Raw genomic sequence first — 16,799 nt, 5'->3', positions numbered from 1 at the left:
ATTGCGCCATTGAGGGGTCAGAAAACACTATAGCTATGGTACTACGCACTAATGTGCAGTGTTTTGGAGCATATGCGACACCTAGTGGTGATGAGAAGAATCAGAATAAACTAAACACCCCACAAAAGTGAGGGAGGTTCGGAAACTTACATTTGGTCGATTATAGGTTCATTCGTGGCTCAAATGCAGAATACGTACATAATGGGCCTTGATATGAATAGGGTTGAAAACCACTGAAGATCTAGTTACAGTAATATAATTGCATGGTGATCGTTGATCACCACCTGGACATACAGTATATAGCTCTGTATGCAACACAGAGCTATGTATGCAAATTAGAGCTATGGACCAGAGCTAACATGGACACACACCCAAATAAATTGCAAATAAAATTACTAACGGCTAGGAAACACAGGTAATCAACAAAATATTCTAAAATAACCTAAAACAATTTACATTTCTGAGAGTGAGTGGTGCATTGTGGTCAAGCCATGTCATAAGTGGAAGGCGAGTGGATCAGGACGATGAGGGCAGTTACGTAGTAGAGGAAGAATAACCTTTAATACATCCGCACATTACACATCAACAACATCCAGACATAAGATTTAGATCAGTGTGATCGTCAAACCAGGTTTACACTGGGAACCCAAACTTACATTGTCATCATTATCATTAACAATATCTATGAAGTAAACTTCTTTGTCCATGCCCCTCATGATTGACCTTCGGGTCCGACTCAACCCCATGGGTGACGAAACATTAATGTACACTTCATACGTTGTCCTGTGAGGTTTCCAACACCCAAGTCCTTCCATCTGCAGCTCAGGGACTTGTTTTGTCTTGTGGCCCAATTATAGTTTCTTGTTAATGGTTCCATCAATTGGGTGCAAAGATATCCTGGTGGATTATTCACAGAAATACATGTAGACAGACAGGAGGCAAAAACACGCGAAACATACAGAAAACAAAATAAGAGCGCCATGTGTTCAAAACATGTTTGCTGAAGCTGTTGATTTTGGACGGAGTGAATGTTTGGAGTGCAAATTCATGACCTCATCACGCAGAGACCTCCCTCCCAACCTTGAGTTTTATGAGTCTTCCTAGATGAATGGACAAGAATTGCAGTCAGATGCTGTATTCTTCCGTTTCAGGTCTCTAACAATCTTTCAGTGGTAGCAATGTTTGCCTCAATCTACAATCCAAACATCAACATTACGAATTAAACATATTGTTAGGGCAATCTAAACGACTCACAAAAAGTTTGAAAACTTAACTTGGTTGATTATTTGTCCACTTTAAGAATACCAATAGGTATATTTTACATCGTTTTTATCGTTGATTAGTCACCTTTACGAGTTACAGCTTGTAAGGACCAGGCATTCATGGAATGATCAACACAGCTAAATGTGTGCGTAGTGCCCCCAAATAAATTGACAAATGGTTGGTATTCACCCTTGCTTTGAGTTGCTTATAGGCTAGTGAAACTGTGAATCTAAGGTTTGACCCAAAATAAATTGCAATAGTACTCGGCCATAGCCGTCAGAAATTGCCCAAATGTGATGAGGTCATCACATTTGGGCAAGTGGCTATGGCCGAATTTAGCCCAAGGAGTGTTTTTTGTGCAAAACTAATGCTTGGAAAGGATTCAGAATCATGAAAATAACCACAAATGCCTGGCCGAAAGATGTACCTTGTTGTAAGGGTGGCTTCCCCACCTACCACTCGTACGTACGGGTGACATAGTTACCTTTCCGTGACATTCCTGGTGGTTGCATTCGGTGCAAACTTATTCCAAGTACTGTTCCGGTTGCTTTCGGGCGTTTAGCACCTTGACCAGTAGCCCGACGCAGCTGTGGTCACCACTCACCGCTGTGATGTACCATAGCGACTGCAGCAGTATACTGTCTGTGTAGTATTGAGCGGCCAGCAACGCTGCGACCAGGAGGAGCTGGATGGCTGTGCTCACCTTGCTAAACATGGGTTTGAGCTGGGCTGTTGTGTTATGTTGCTCTCATATAGCAATAGTTTGTTTTTAATCAGAATTTGAAGGTTTTCAGAAATCCTGAGGTTTGGTCTTAGAAGGCGTTTTTAAAATCTGCTTCAGGTCTAAAAAGGTTAAAGGGGAGAAATAATTGACCAAAGTTCATTTTCAAACTTTTGTGAGAAGTTTAGTTGTAAGCAACAGGGAACAGAGATAGGATAGGACAGTAAAAAGCTTTAAGCTTTTATTTACACCACATTGCCCCATAGATTAAGTTATTTTCCTGTTTGGCTGTCGCATGATGGGAAATGGAGTTCCTCCACAGGACGCAGCTGATGGTACCTAGTGGGTAAGGGAGTTACATTTGCAATGTAACTGCCTTGATGTGGCCAGGCAGTTCAACATGTAGCCTCCTCAATTCCAGAGCCTAATCACTGGCCTAGCCGCTGCTCACACGATGCATACGTCTGTAGAGCACCCAATAAGTCCTTGTAAGACACATCTATATGTGAAGGCAGGGAACTGTAACAGAGACAGACAAGAGAAGGAAGACTTTTAAGAGAAGGGTGACTTTTATCCACTGGAATATTGAAGTAACCGAGTAGCTTACAACATGGAACATCTGATCTTTAAAATCACTTTCAACCTAGCGTCCCGACTCCCAATTTAGGGAATGCCATTATAGATGACATTTTTCAAAGTTAATAAACAAATAATATCAGAGCTTGTAGATTGGCAATTTTTGTATAAAATAGCTAAGATCTAAGAAACAGCAACAGCATACCTAAATCTATTATTTACGCATACATTGAAAGCTGATGACGCCATGATGTATTGAGTATTTTATTCCACTGTGACAACCTTTTAAATGAGAACGATGTCACTGTCAAAGTATTCAAGTACACTTGTACTTCTGTACTAAATGAATCTTCTAAAAACTGTACTGTACAAGCAGTCTCAGTCAAAGTTATACTTTTAAAATTAATGACATAATATACCACACTAGCCTGCATGTGGACATGCACATACACAAAGTATAGGAGGGAGCTCCTGGTTAAATATATTTTTAAACTGCTCCAGCTCTCCCTGCACTGACTCAGGTCGCATTCTCACCAGAGAGCTTTGCTGCGATTAAAACGAATCCTGCTGCGCATTTTCAGAAAGTGCGCTTCGTTTGGCAGGTGTGAAGGCTCTTTCGAATCCTAATGCGCAACAAAGAACCGCATTTTACTCCGAGCAAAAACGGGGGTTTCGCTTCGCTTCCAATCGCGCTTGACTACGATTCGGTGCAGGTGTGAATGCAATCCGCAGCAAATACAGGAAATGAAGCAAACATATGTGGCGGGTGAGGAGCTGAACACAGTTGGAGACGGAGAAGGCATATTTTACGCAGCGCAAAGATGTCCCGTTACCGTGGATAGACGTGGTCGAATGAGGAGAGTGGAGACTGAAGCCCTGATCGAAATGAGGACGAGTACATTAATCAATTGCTTAAGAAAACACAAACACTGCAGTGCAGTGTAATAGTATTATAGCCTACAGAATATTCTGTCTGTCTGTGCGTGCCGTAAACATGGAGTGCTGTCACTGTGTGGGGACTAGTGGGGAGTAGGAACTTTCATCTCGATAAACTTGTAAACATTTTGCGCTGCTGTCTGTTATATCAGTGCGCTCAGCGCTGTGCCTCCATGCCCAAAAGAACAGTGCGTGGCTGCGTGCTTATAGTGAGAGAGCGAGAGAGGGGGGGCAGTCCCAGACGGCACGACACATAATGCACGTTATGAGTATAATTTTATCACCATAGATTTATCATTTCACTGTGTAGGCTAGTTTATGAATGTAACACATTGATAAAGGTCCCCCCTGCTGCGTTTCCAATTGCTGCGGATCATCGACAGTGTGAAGGCAAACCGTAGCCAATTAAATATGCAAGAATCCCATTTCTCCTCCCATACGCATTCGAGTCTACCGAAGTATTAGGTGAGAATGCGACCTCACATGAAACTTACTTCTCCTGCGCATTGCCACACTGACCATCCACATGGTGGCCACTTTGGGCATGGATGGGTATGATGTAAGAGCCAAAAGTTCGCTCACACACACACACACACACACACACACATTTCTTACATGAACTCGGTGAGTCTGATGTGCCAGGGGAGGAATCCCAGTGTGCTGTCCACTGAGCCAAACTTCACCACCAGCTCTGGGTCTGGAATATTCTTTGACTCTGAAAAGGAAGCAATATGACTATGAACAGGAATTATATATTCTAAAACTGGTAGTCCCAATACTTGATTCTGATTGTCTGGTTACCACCACGTGACCGGTGTAAATTTCACCGATAACCCACACCTTCAATCACTTTATATCATTCACTGCCGATTCTGCGTCTCTGTAGCTGTACTGGGGAAGGGGAGCGCTTGATTGCCTTGCAAACCCATGCCGTGCGGGCGTCTAAGCGCCGCATATGACTGTGAATGTGTGGCTCCAGGCGGCCCCGTAAAGACATCAAGCGCTATTCTCCTGTCACATAGCCTACTTGCAGCAAAACCCTAGAATGAATAAAGAGGATGGTGCACGGAGGCACGGCATAGGCTCCTGCGGGAGATTTGCACATGCTCAGTGTAAACAGGAACTGCGATGGAGTGTTCCAGCAGAGGTGCTAGATAGAAAGCTCTTAACTTGTGATGTAAATAATGAGATCCAGAACAGTTGAGAATTAAACAGCAGCCACCCTTCCCTTTTCAAATGTAAAATAATAAAATAAAAACAAAATCTACTTTGTACTATTCTCTTTTTGTGATATCCTTTTTATTATTTCAGTTCAGTGTCAGCAACTCTCATGCACCTCTAGCACCTTTGCTGGAACACTCCATCATCGCAGTTCCTGTTTACACTGAGCATGTGCAAACCTCCCGCAGGAGCCTATGCCGTGCCTCCGTGCAACAATGCAACATCCTCTTTATTCATTCTAGGCAAAACCAAGGAAACTCTGAGAAGGAAGGGAAGTGGTCACGTGACTGGGCCACCATGACACTTTCATGGACACTTTCATGGTAGCCAAACTCACAAAAAGTGCAATGAATACATGGCAGTGAATGGAGCCGGCTGGACCAGCTCATAACAAACATTATTTATGAACAATTGAGACCTTTTGTAAAGTAATCACTTCTGGAAAATAAGTTAACAGAAGACATATCACAGGTTGTTTTCTAATCACTTACTTTTCGATGTGCACAGAGTGCACACTGCACAGTATATAATTTTATCTGGGGATCTAAACAGCAGCAGGTATCGTTTCTGGCTCCGAAGTATCACGAGATTTTGCTGCCAGACAGGAAACGGTGGGAAGTCTCGCGATACTTTGGTGTGTTCAGAAAGGTACTTTGTGCTCTTTAGATACCATACCTGTATAAAAATGACACAGTGTACACATCGAATAACAACACAGCAGACAATAATGTGTTACATGTCTGTTATTTTCCAGAAGTGATTACTTTACAAAAGGTCTCAATTATTCATAAATAATGTTTGTTCATGAGCTGGTCACTGAGCTCTCATTGACTCCAATGCATTCTGCCAAACTTCCGGGTAGTTTGGCTCCCATGAAAGTGTCCATGAAAGTGTCATGGCGCAGCCCAGTCACGTGACTTCACTTCCTTCTCAGAGCTTCCTTGAGCAAAACCAAGGACTGTCTAAAGAGGACAAGAAGCGAAGTGATGTGGCTCACTCTGGTGGCGCAAAGCGTAGCTACTTTCGTGAATTTAATAGTTTTATTAGGTTAATATCGTTTGTAACCGTTTTAGAAAAGCAATAAGCCACTCGAGGCCCCAGCTTACTCGACTGCGCCTCGGGTCTGCCTACGCCCCCAGCCATTGTAAAATACCCGGTAACCTGAGACCTCTCAGCTTATTGCTTTAGTATCTGCTGTCGGGGAGAAACCACCTAACCCAAAATACAAAATATTCATTTTTCAGGAAATATATATTTTTTCCAGGAAATTAAGGAAATACATACCGTATTACAATCTAGAAAAAGTCTAAATAAATACTTTAATTTGACTTCTGCACACATCATGCCATGTGTAGAAGTCACTTCTTTGATTGCATCGCTTGCCCCCACAGCTTTGTGTGCGTTTGTACCACGAAATGTGATGATTTGATTGGCTGAGCACGGAATGTGATGTATGATGATAAGAGCGCCCTTTTGTCAAATGTCTGCCTATAATGACTAGCAACGCAATAGTTCACATGGTTAATCCCATCCCGGTGGATGGGATGTCAATTTATTCAGCTCTCATTCATTGGTGTTGGGTGAAGGTTGCCAGTGTGAGCCATGCTAGGGGAAAAGTGCATGAAGTTCTGCTTTATTTTGATAGGCGGACAGAGAACAGGGGAATGACACACAGGGAAACGCTGAAGGCATTTTGTGCCTGGTCACCCAGAGTTGTGCTAAACACAATTATGCAGAATAGATTATTTGCTAGTTCAAGGCAGGCTAATAATTTATCATTACACAACAAAAGGAAAAAAAGCTAATTAATATAATGACTTGACCCTGAGATTTGATCAAATGCACCCCTAACTTTAGAGAAACAGACACAGATTGTAAAGGAAATGGAATGTCTATCCCCCAATGTGTCACACACACACACACACACACACACCTCTCAGTAGTGCATCTAGCATGGAGACATTTATGTCTTTGGAGCGCCTCTCTTTCTGTTCCACGGAACGACACAGCTGCTGGGCTGCTGAAACGATGCTCTGCTTCCCATCGGCTGGTGACAGAACCTTCACTACCGGCTGACAGGATAGCACTGAGGAACACACACACACACACACACACACACGACATTACAAATATAATATACCCAAACTGATTGTCTCTTTTTTATACAACATTTAACTCAAATGGAGCATGTCACTTGCATCATGCCAACAGCCCGATAGCTGTAGGAGGCATATTTTAGATGAATCACTGACTATCCATTACTGAACCGAATTCACTGTCCAGCATGGAACAATTGACATCCCTTACTGAACTCAATTCATGTTCCATTAAGGAATTGAATTAACGATCTGCCACTGAATTGAAAGCACTATCCATCACTGAACTGAAAAATTCACTGTCCATCCATCACTTTATATCTATTTTCTGTAGTGGTCCTGGTGTTTGAAAATGCTATCAGTATTATAATAAGCTCAGCTTGAGTGACTTATCGCGGGCACACATGTACTGGCTAATTGTATGTAACTGTCGGTAATCCTAACCCCTCCCTAAAATGGTCCTTAACGGGTGAGAGCCAGCGACATTATGTTGTTGTCGTGTGTTGTCGTGTGTTGTCGTGTGTCGTCCCCCCCCCCCCCCCCCCGCTTCCATTTGTCCCTCAAACAGATAGTACAAGAGCACACATTGCAAAATAACTGTTGTTGAACTTTAGACTTTCCAACACACTGTTGATGACTGTATGTGAGCTTTTATGACCAGACCCCATGAATAACATTTTACCAAGATGGACCAGAATTTTGTAGACTATTTCATTTTAGTCCAGATGAGTCGAAAATCTTTTTTTATTCACATCCCTAATTAATATTTGTAATTAGAGTTACAATGCCATTTTATTTAGCTGTAGTTTTAATAAAAATCACACCCGTGTGAAGTGAGGGGCGCTAATATATTAAAGTCTAACTCATGTTGATTAGGTGATGTAATGGTGATGTGAAACAAACAGTGCCAACACAAACGCCATGCCATTAACAATAAAGAGACAATATGACGTAATGAGGGACAATATGACGTAAATCTTCCCTTCATTGTCAAAGGCGTTTTTAAAACAAACATTGAACTAAAAACAAACATTAAACCTGTATATAGAGGAGCGCAAAATAAAAAAAATATTTTCCATTTCCAATTTAGATACTAGATAGATGCAGATACCGATTGAGAGACAGCTTGGGGGGAGGGGGGCATATGACATAGGTTATGATGAGCTACATTCATCTTGACATACATGGGTATTTTTAACCACTATTGGGCTTACAGATGAAGTTCAGGAAAGGGCATTTTGCCCTCAATACTGCCTGTATATCATCTGACAAATTCAGTAGCTGACAGACAATAGAGCTATTCCACTATCAGGGTTGAACACATGGGCTGTAAGCAGACACTTCTCCTAGTCAGTGCATATTGGCTGACAGAATTCCATCTCCATTAGCCCAACCCTTCCCCATATTAGTTATTTCACACGGGCATGATGGGAGCCATACAAGCAGCTACTGTAGAGCTAGCCTTCTAATAATAAAATAATAATAGCTCAAATTTATATAGCGCTTTTCTAAATACCCAAAGCGCTTTACATAGGAACACTAGGAACAGACAAACAAACAAAACATTCTCCCTCTGAAACGAGATGTTCAGGTCTAAACTGACAGCTGAGAAGAGTAGCTGTCTACAAAGGGTATTCTAGCATGGTGACCGTTGCCATAGAACGCAGCCCACAAAAACATCGGAGAGAAAATAAATTACCCTTTCACATCTGGAGGGTGTAAGTGGAGACATTGACAATATGGACTTTGGGGTAGTTTCTGTCCCATTGTTCCAACATATCATTTTCTGCATTTGACCAACTGTTCTATCTATGTCAGTTACTCGTCAGACGAGCCACCAGATGAGAAAAACTTGTCTAGTGGGTATTAGGTGGCAACAGTTGGGCAATGACTAGAATGACTAGAAGATTCTGTACCATATTTCCATCCATTTGTTTCCAGAACATGCTGATGAACCAATTATCCATCAGCAACTAGGCTATACATTTATAAGTGTGGACAGCTTGGTTATAATATGTTTCCTTGAGGCATTTTGATTGTGTATAAATACTTAATGTACGACATTGTAGCCAAAAGCAAATGAGCCAACAGAAAGATTTCTATTCTAGGATTCAATTTTGATAGCCTCCATCTTCTAGGGTAAAAATAGCCTTCTCTTTTGCTTAAACGAACAAACAGGTGGGATCAGAATTCTCACACACAAAGGACTGGAATACACACCTCTTTAACGCTGAAGGTATTAGGTATACAAATGGACTCATAATGGTTAATGTTTAGTTGTTTACAGTTTCAGAGTTAAACAGGAACGTTGTAAGATCTAGACTAGCACTAGGTCTTAGTATGCCCTTGTGTCTCTCCACTGTCCTCTCATCCTTAAAATGAGAGGACAACAAATAAAGAAGGAAAATTCAATACAATTGTTATCACGTGAAACATTGCCAAAATAAAATGTCTGTCCATCTCTGTTCATGCTTGCATTTCCTCACACCTCCAGTAAAGGCTCATACATAGTCTGGATTTTCGGTGGTTAGGTGACCACCGAACTACAACATGACATCACGAGCCGCGGTGAAGAGCAAACCACCGCCCCTCTCTCTGTTTTTACTCACCACCGCTCAATGTTATTTAAGCTCCGGTGGTCACCTCACCACTGAAAATTCTGACTATGAATGAGCCTTAAGTCTCAGTCTGGACACCAGTCTTACCCAAAAGTCTCTCCATTGTTTGCAAATGGTATATTTCAGTTTGGCTTTCAACTGCCTCCAAATAATTTGACCACATTTCTTCAATCCTATCATCCATAGATGATTCTTCTTCTTCATTAAAACGATTATTTTAGAATAGTTTGTTTACTAGTTTGTTGTTTACTAATCATCTTCAAGGTCAGGTCTGGTCAAGCTCCAACCTACATTTGTGAACCACTTTCGGCCTATGAACAAACGTGTAGCCTGGGCTCTTCAAGCAAAGCACTACTCATCATTCCAAAGTTCAAGTTAATGCCCAGTACTCATAATTCCCATTTATTTACCAGTCTCTTCCGATGCCGTTGGTTACTCTGAGTCTATACTACATGTGTATTTAATTTCTTTATTTTGTAACGCTGCTTTTGAGAAGTGCTATACATAGAACGTGAATCATTATTATTGTCCATCAAGATAGACATAGATATGTAGGAGTCCTAGGACTTCGAATTTGAACTTTATGAAAATCAGAACTGAACTTCTATGCGATCCACACTGACTACAACTCGACAGCCAAAAGGTTAAGGGCCGGACCTCACAGCAAAGATATTATCTTGCCATATCCTCTACTATCAGAGGTGCTTATTAACAGATGTTGCGTAATACGATTACTGAATCAGACAGTATAAAATTTACTATCTGGGACATCCCTAAGGTTACTCTTGTATCTGTGATTATGCAAAAGAAAGTTACTGTCACTGTACATGGGATACATTAGAGTAGCCATATGTCGGGAATACCGGAGAACTCGCCAGTTTACCAAGTCGCCACGGTGAAGATTCTTCATCAATGTCTTCATTGTTATGCATGCTGTCTTCCTCAGTGTAGTATGTCAAACTTTCAGATGTTATAGTTAATTTCCAAAGTAATCAAATTATTTTGTGCAATTAAATAGTCATGTGAATACCAATGATACGAAGGCCTACCATCTCAGGAATTGTTTACTAATTACATTGTTTCGGTACTTTGGTGTTTAAACTTTTAGCATTCCTACTTTCTCTAGTATTAACTCTAAACAACTATCTTCTCTCTCTCTCTCTCTCAATTCAATGCAATTTAAATGAAGGTGAAGTAAAACTAGAATGCACTAAATCGCAGCGAGTTGGTAAACTGGCGAGTTCTTCGGATACCTATGTCGGCTTCTCTGAGTGAGAAGTGAAACTAGCCTCATCCTGGAGGACACCAAATCCTAGATGTAGAACAGAAAAATCAAGTGAAAAACTGAAAATCAAATGGCATTTCAGCCTTTCTGTGTGGAGTTTGCATGTTCTCCCCGTGTCCCCTAGGGTAGGTATCCCTCCATAGGGTAGGGTAGGTATTTCCCTCCATCAGGTGCCCTGGCCAGCCAGGGCACCTGATGGAGGGAAAAGGAACTGGTCGGAATAACGTGTACTTCCACGCTATGTCCGGCCGGGGAAACTCCCCCCTGTCAGGTGAAAAAAAGCAGCTTGGACTCCTCATGCATAGAAGGAAGCATGAGGTTGGTCCTCTGCCCCCTCAGGTTGGCAGAGGAAGTGTAGCGCCCAGGATTACATTAGATAATTGACACTGGGTGAAAATATTGGTTAAAATTAAATAGAAAAAAATGGCATTACCTTGGTGCTGGTGCTTGTCATTCCCATTGCTGAGGAACTGCATGTTATATTTAGAAGCCTCTAGGCCCAACAGGTCCTGTTGTTGCCTCTCTATCTCCTCCAGGAGGCGAGAGTTGTTCTTCTGGAAAACTCCTGGCAGAAGAAAGTTATTTTCACAAGAGCTATTTAGACATTTAGTTGACTGAAGGGACTTAGGGCCGATTCATACTCCTATTTTAGAGCCGAATAAAAGTCGGTTCGGCGCTGTAGGGCCAACAATTTGACGTCATTTGAGGTTCAGGGGGGCGGGTACTGTCCTAAAGTCGGCTCTTCGGTGCTACTGAAAAATTCTGACGAGCCGAAATCATTTCGGCACTACAGCGCCGAAACAGCGGTAAAATAGGAGTATGAATCGGTCCTTACTGTACATCAAGAACTGAGCCAGGAAGCTCTGGGGCCAGTCCACTCCATACAGATTGTGGAAAATTAAGTAATACACAATGACGTGTTTGGAGATGATCTGGGTTAGAGGCCAATATGTTAATGTTGTTATATTTTTACTAGTTTTAAAGGTACCATAACCAGGAGAAAACTAACATTTTGTTTTTAAATTATCATAGTCTATGTATTGTGAAAAAGTGTGTTATTTATAATGTACATGAATAAAAGAGCAATTATCAGGTTTCAGTTTTTGAGTGCTATATAAATCCCAGATTTATATAGCACCTATTATTATAGTATTATCTTAGTATCTTATATTTACCAGCGGGTCTGGTATTGTTACCAGTCGAAATTCTGTGGCTGGTATTGTTTACTTTTCACCTTGTGAGTCATTCTCCCTCTCTCTCAGAATTTGTCATAAAAATTGAAGATAGAATCATAACCGTGCAAGATTCAGTCACAAAACTTTACAGGCTTGTGTAGTGATGGTTTAACCATAAGAGCCCCTGCCTCTCCTTCACTGGAATTGGAATTAAGCATGTGTGGATACTTGTCATAAATCTGGCAAATTTAATCTGTTTCGCCAAACACACTTCTTTCATATCATGTGTTCCACTTCCATTCCACTGACCATCTGATAGCCAGTTTGGTAGATTTTACTTAGGTAAAGTCATGCGGCTCATGCCAATAAATCAGCTTGTGAGTGTCAGAATATGAGAACAGAAACACATGTATGGATGTTTGTGGCCTTACTGGCCTATAGGATCAAATTATGCCAGAGCCTCCCTTTCTGTCCCTAACTTGTTTAAGAACAGTGTGTCTATATGTGATTCTAAGATGTGGTTCACATGTGCCAAATCAGGTCTATTGTTTCATTCTGTAGTGGTAAATTGTTTTCTAATCTCTGCGAGAACAACAAACATTAGCACAAGTCTAAGTTATGCATATAGGAAAATGAACACTGGAAGCTTAATAACTAGTAGACAGACACATACTGTGGAACAAATTAACTTTGTTAGTCATAATAAAGAGGAACTACTGTCATGTTACTGAAATGTCCCAGCCAGAGCAGAGTCAATGTTAGCCCCTCTCGGAACCCTCCGTAAAGCTTTTCTGAAATTTGAATGTCGCTTTGCGTAGGGTCCCTGTGCGTTACTTTGTTTTCGTATGGGAATGTTGGAACGCGGACATAAATATCCTCGGTAACATCGTGTCTGCGCCGTTTGACGTCTTCTTTTCGTTTGCGTTATTCTGAATTTGATAAGTCAATCTGTGCTCTTTGAGGACTTTTTTTCGTGTGAGGTTCTTCTGAATGTGTGAACTATAAGTACCTATACATACCGCTGCGAATATCTCTTGTGTCGCGGAAGCCGTTAAGTATTTTTAATCTTCGTTTGACCGATTTGGTCGCTTTGATTCTTCTTGTTTATTTACCGTTTATTGTACCGCCTCCCGATGTGCGGTTGGCTTGTGCCGGCTACGTTCCTGCCTCTGATCTGCTCTGTCATAGCTATAGCGCCACTAGCTAGCCAGATAGGCGGTACAATTGGATGTCAATAAACAAGGCAGGAAGAGATGAATCCAAGCTTCCAAATCGGTCAAACATAGATTAAAAATACTTAACGGCTTCCGCGACACAGGAGATATTCGCAGCGGTATGTATAGGTACTTATAGTTCACACATTCAGAAGAACCTCACACGAAAAAAAGTCCTCAAAGAGCACAGATTGACTTATCCGAACACCAGGAATAGGACCCCATGCTCTGGGTCTAAAAAATGTCAGAAACTTCAGTAGCATTGGGTTCTGCTTGTAGGGCTAAGTCAATGTAATTTCATTGTCAAAGTATTTGTATACTATGTGCAGTGACAATAAATTGAATCTAATCTAATCTAATCTAATGTGTGTGTAGCCGGGGAAATCTCAATGTCAAATACAGCCTGAAAAAACAATAGTCAAGATAAACCACAATGCTACTGTAAGGGCAAAGTAGCTTTCAAGAATCAAGAAACAGCAAAATGTTGGTGTGACATGATTCACAACTAAGATTGTGCAACAATTGTAAAACAACAGCAATAAAATAAAGCAATACTTTGAGACACGTATTCGTATAGAAGCATAGCTTTACAGTGAAAGCTGCGGAAAATAAAGGGACAGGCTCGTGCTTGGCAGCATCCATATGCAGCTGTAAATTCCAGATATATGTGAGGAAATCTGTTTTTGCAGTAAATCACTGTCGATTCTCAATTGGGTAAATGGGTCATGCCGATATGGGGCCTCAAAAAATAAATAAATAATAATTCTGCAATAAACAAGAGGGAATGTTAGCTAAGGGAATGTTAGACATGAGCGCCATTATTGTACACGTATTGAAGAGGATGCCCCTGTGACTGTGCTGTAAGTACACACAAACCAGAATTTTGTATTGTAACTCGGACAGTGTATTACAATCTCAAGAGTAAATTAATTAACACCAAATATTTAACTGGGTAAGTAAAGCCTAGCCCTACAAGTCAGAACCCAATGGTACTGAGGTTTCTGACATTTTTCGGCACGAATAGATTGGGCTGACCCACGGGGTTCCGAGAGGGGCTAAGTACAGCCATGATTCAGGTTAGAAATGTAGGAATGTAGTAGCTCTGGTCCATAGCCTAATGCCGTTAGATGCACGGCAGTAGGGCTATGGAACAGAGCTAGGAGGAATATATGATACAAATTTAGATCTACATTAGTGCAAGCCCACTTCTTGTAAACATAACAACCGCTGCCGGAAAAACAGAAGCTGGAGCACATGACCGTGGAGTGTAGGACTAGGGAGACGGGGAGGGGAGGTGTATTTCCAATAAAATAATTTGAAACATAAAGAAAAGCATAACGCTCACCTTGGCTATCGTATACACTGATATACGATATGCCGACGGCCATGCACCAGACCACGAGGTTGGCGATGTCCGTGTAGCTCAGCTCCTCTTCGGCTATCAACAAGCCGATGTGCAACGGCAGCTTCTCCAGAGCTTTGCCGTCGGCGGTGCACCGCACACGGCGACCGCCCGCCGAACGCTTCCCCTGGCCGCCGGCCCCGCCGGCCACCGGGGTGAGCTTCTTGTAGTGGTCCGGGAAGCCGGCGAGCGCTATGGGCATGAGGAGAGCCGCGACCGCCCGCTTCCACCACGGCCGCGCGTTCCAGTTCCGAAGCCGCAGTCGGAACCAAGTGACGAGCGTCCTGTGGAGGTGAAGGAATACATGCAACACCCGCCACACCAGCTCCCAGATGAGCGCCATGACGAGGGAGCTGCAGTCCGTTCCCAGGACCCCACCCACCGCTTTCCTCGCTAAAGAGTGTCAAAGGATAGCGGGTTAGAAGTCGCAACAGATCCACATGTCAGTTCGGTAGTAAGTTGTGACGCATACATACGCGGCTAATCTACTTTAAGGTTTGAGCCATTTAGCTTCGCTGCCAAGTTCCATCTCAGTCCCTCGGCTGCCATCTTCATTCATCTGTCAGCAACCCTTCACCCCTGAACCCGGTGCGTGGTCATGAGACAGTGGTGACGCATGTGCCGATCTACAAGCCCATGACGCATGGTGAAGCGACGCCCTGTGGGCTTGTAGGTCGTCAATTTATTTTGTTGTGCGACTCCGTCGTACAACGAATTATATATCAGGGCAGCTGTAGCAGTGACGTTGTGTTATGTCGCCCTCTAGTGTGTACCATCATGTCCAGTAGGCTAGGTTTTCAACTGATTGTGAACCAGGGACTACCACCCTGACTTTCAACCTGGGGACCACTGTTGTGTTTGATGGGATATGGGCTAATATTAGTGCTTTGGTAACACTTGCTAATTGCTATGCAATGCATGGACCCCATGTCTGTTTCTCAACGGATGGTCCACGGACTACTGAGGTGGTCCATGGGAAAATGTTTTAAAATATAAATATAATGCCTTTGTTAAACTTATTAAAATGTTTAAATAATACAGTATTTCAAAAGTCCATCAAATGTTGTTGTCGAGAGTGAGGTCTAGCCAACACCAACTCGGGATTCCTGGATCGCTCCCCTCCACAATTTCCTATCCAACATCAGGTTCTTGAGCTCTGCAGTGTTGTCAGCCAAGCTGTCGCGCCGCAGCACGTCTACATAGGTGGTACGCCTCTTTCCCCTCCTGGCTTTGCCCTGGGTTGGCTCCCATAGGGTCAATTTACTTGCCTCAAGTTCTGGGTGCCTGACAGAGTGCCCTGCCAGCCTCATCCTTCTCCCTCTGACTTTGTCCGTGACCCATGGTAGGTCCCCATAGAGGTCCACATTTCTGATGCGGTCCGTCCATGTGACACCTAGTGCCATTCGTAGCATTCTTGTGGAGACTCACTCCATCCAGGGCTTTTTCCTGTTGTATTGTAAGGGTCCATGTCTCGGCCCTATATACAGCAGTGCTGCAGTACTGACTCCACAGTAACTATGAACAGCTGCCTCTTCTCCCATATCTGATTTCCACACTCTCCTTATCCCGTGCAAGGCTTTCCAGGCAAGTGCTCTCCGAACCTTCAGATCCTGTTTAGTTGAGGCAGTCCAGGCCCCGAGGTACTTGAAGTCCTCGACTCGCTCGAGCAGCAACTATTGTCTGCAGTGGCAATGGTTTTGTCCTCGGTGTTGACTGTCATTACCTTTGTTTTCTTGGCATTGAGCTTGAGGCCGATCTTCCTGCATGCACTCCTTTTCTACGGCCAGTAGTAGCTCCCTTGTACAGTATGTACCGTAAGAAAATGTATACCGTAAGAAAATATTTGAATTAATAAATCATGACTGGCTTGATTTCATATACATGCAACAAATGATATCAAGCTGAGGCTTTTTTTTATCCCATGATTTTCCAACCCAGTTTTTTCACCCAGTGCCAATTATCTAATGTAATCCTGGGTGCTACACTTCCTCTGCCAACCTGGGGGCAGACGGGCAGTGGACTGACCTCATACCTCCTTTCTATGTATGAGGAGTCCAAACTGCTTCTTTTCACCGGACAGGGGGGAATTTCTCTGGCCAGACGTAGCGCGTGGAAGGAACGTGTTATTCTTTCCCCTCCATCAGGCGCCCCGGCTGGCCAGGGGGAGGTAGTTTTAGAGACCAGGATTACTGCATGTTTTTTTGAGGGTACCTACCCTAGGGGACACGGGGAGAACATGCACACTCCACACAGAAAGGCCCTTTCGCCAACCCCACCTCGGGTATGGGCACT

The 16,799-nt window shown here is 42.8% G+C and overlaps 1 protein-coding gene across 1 annotated transcript; it reads right to left on the bottom strand.

The window, feature by feature from the left end:
- Window positions 1–542: 542 nt before the first annotated feature.
- On the bottom strand, window positions 543–15,055 carry nus1 (NUS1 dehydrodolichyl diphosphate synthase subunit). Its single transcript, XM_080791586.1, has 5 exons — window positions 14,451–15,055; window positions 11,150–11,281; window positions 6,651–6,803; window positions 4,112–4,211; window positions 543–2,503 (listed from the first exon to the last, which is right to left on the bottom strand). The coding sequence occupies exons 1-5, from the start codon at window positions 14,848–14,850 to the stop codon at window positions 2,413–2,415; spliced, it is 876 nt and encodes a 291-aa protein (XP_080647712.1). The 5' UTR covers window positions 14,851–15,055; the 3' UTR covers window positions 543–2,412.
- Between the last annotated feature and the right edge of the window lie 1,744 nt (window positions 15,056–16,799).

This window comes from Protomyctophum bolini (assembly GCF_963924005.1).
Source record: "Protomyctophum bolini genome assembly, chromosome: 19".
NCBI lineage: Eukaryota > Metazoa > Chordata > Actinopteri > Myctophiformes > Myctophidae > Protomyctophum > Protomyctophum bolini.
This window is presented reverse-complemented; position numbering and strand designations above follow the sequence as displayed.

What these genes read in the sequence shown, in the direction of transcription:
- nus1 (XM_080791586.1), bottom strand. Translation starts at nt 14,850, where the DNA reads ATGGCGCTCATCTGGGAGCTGGTGTGGCGGGTGTTGCATGTATTCCTT. An exon ending in TGACAAGCACCAGCACCAAG is followed by an intron (nt 6,804 to 11,149) that starts GTAATGCCATTT and finishes TGTGTTCCTCAG; the next exon opens with TGCTATCCTGTCAGCCGGTA. An exon ending in GCTAGATGCACTACTGAGAG is followed by an intron (nt 4,212 to 6,650) that starts GTGTGTGTGTGT and finishes CTTCCTTTTCAG; the next exon opens with AGTCAAAGAATATTCCAGAC.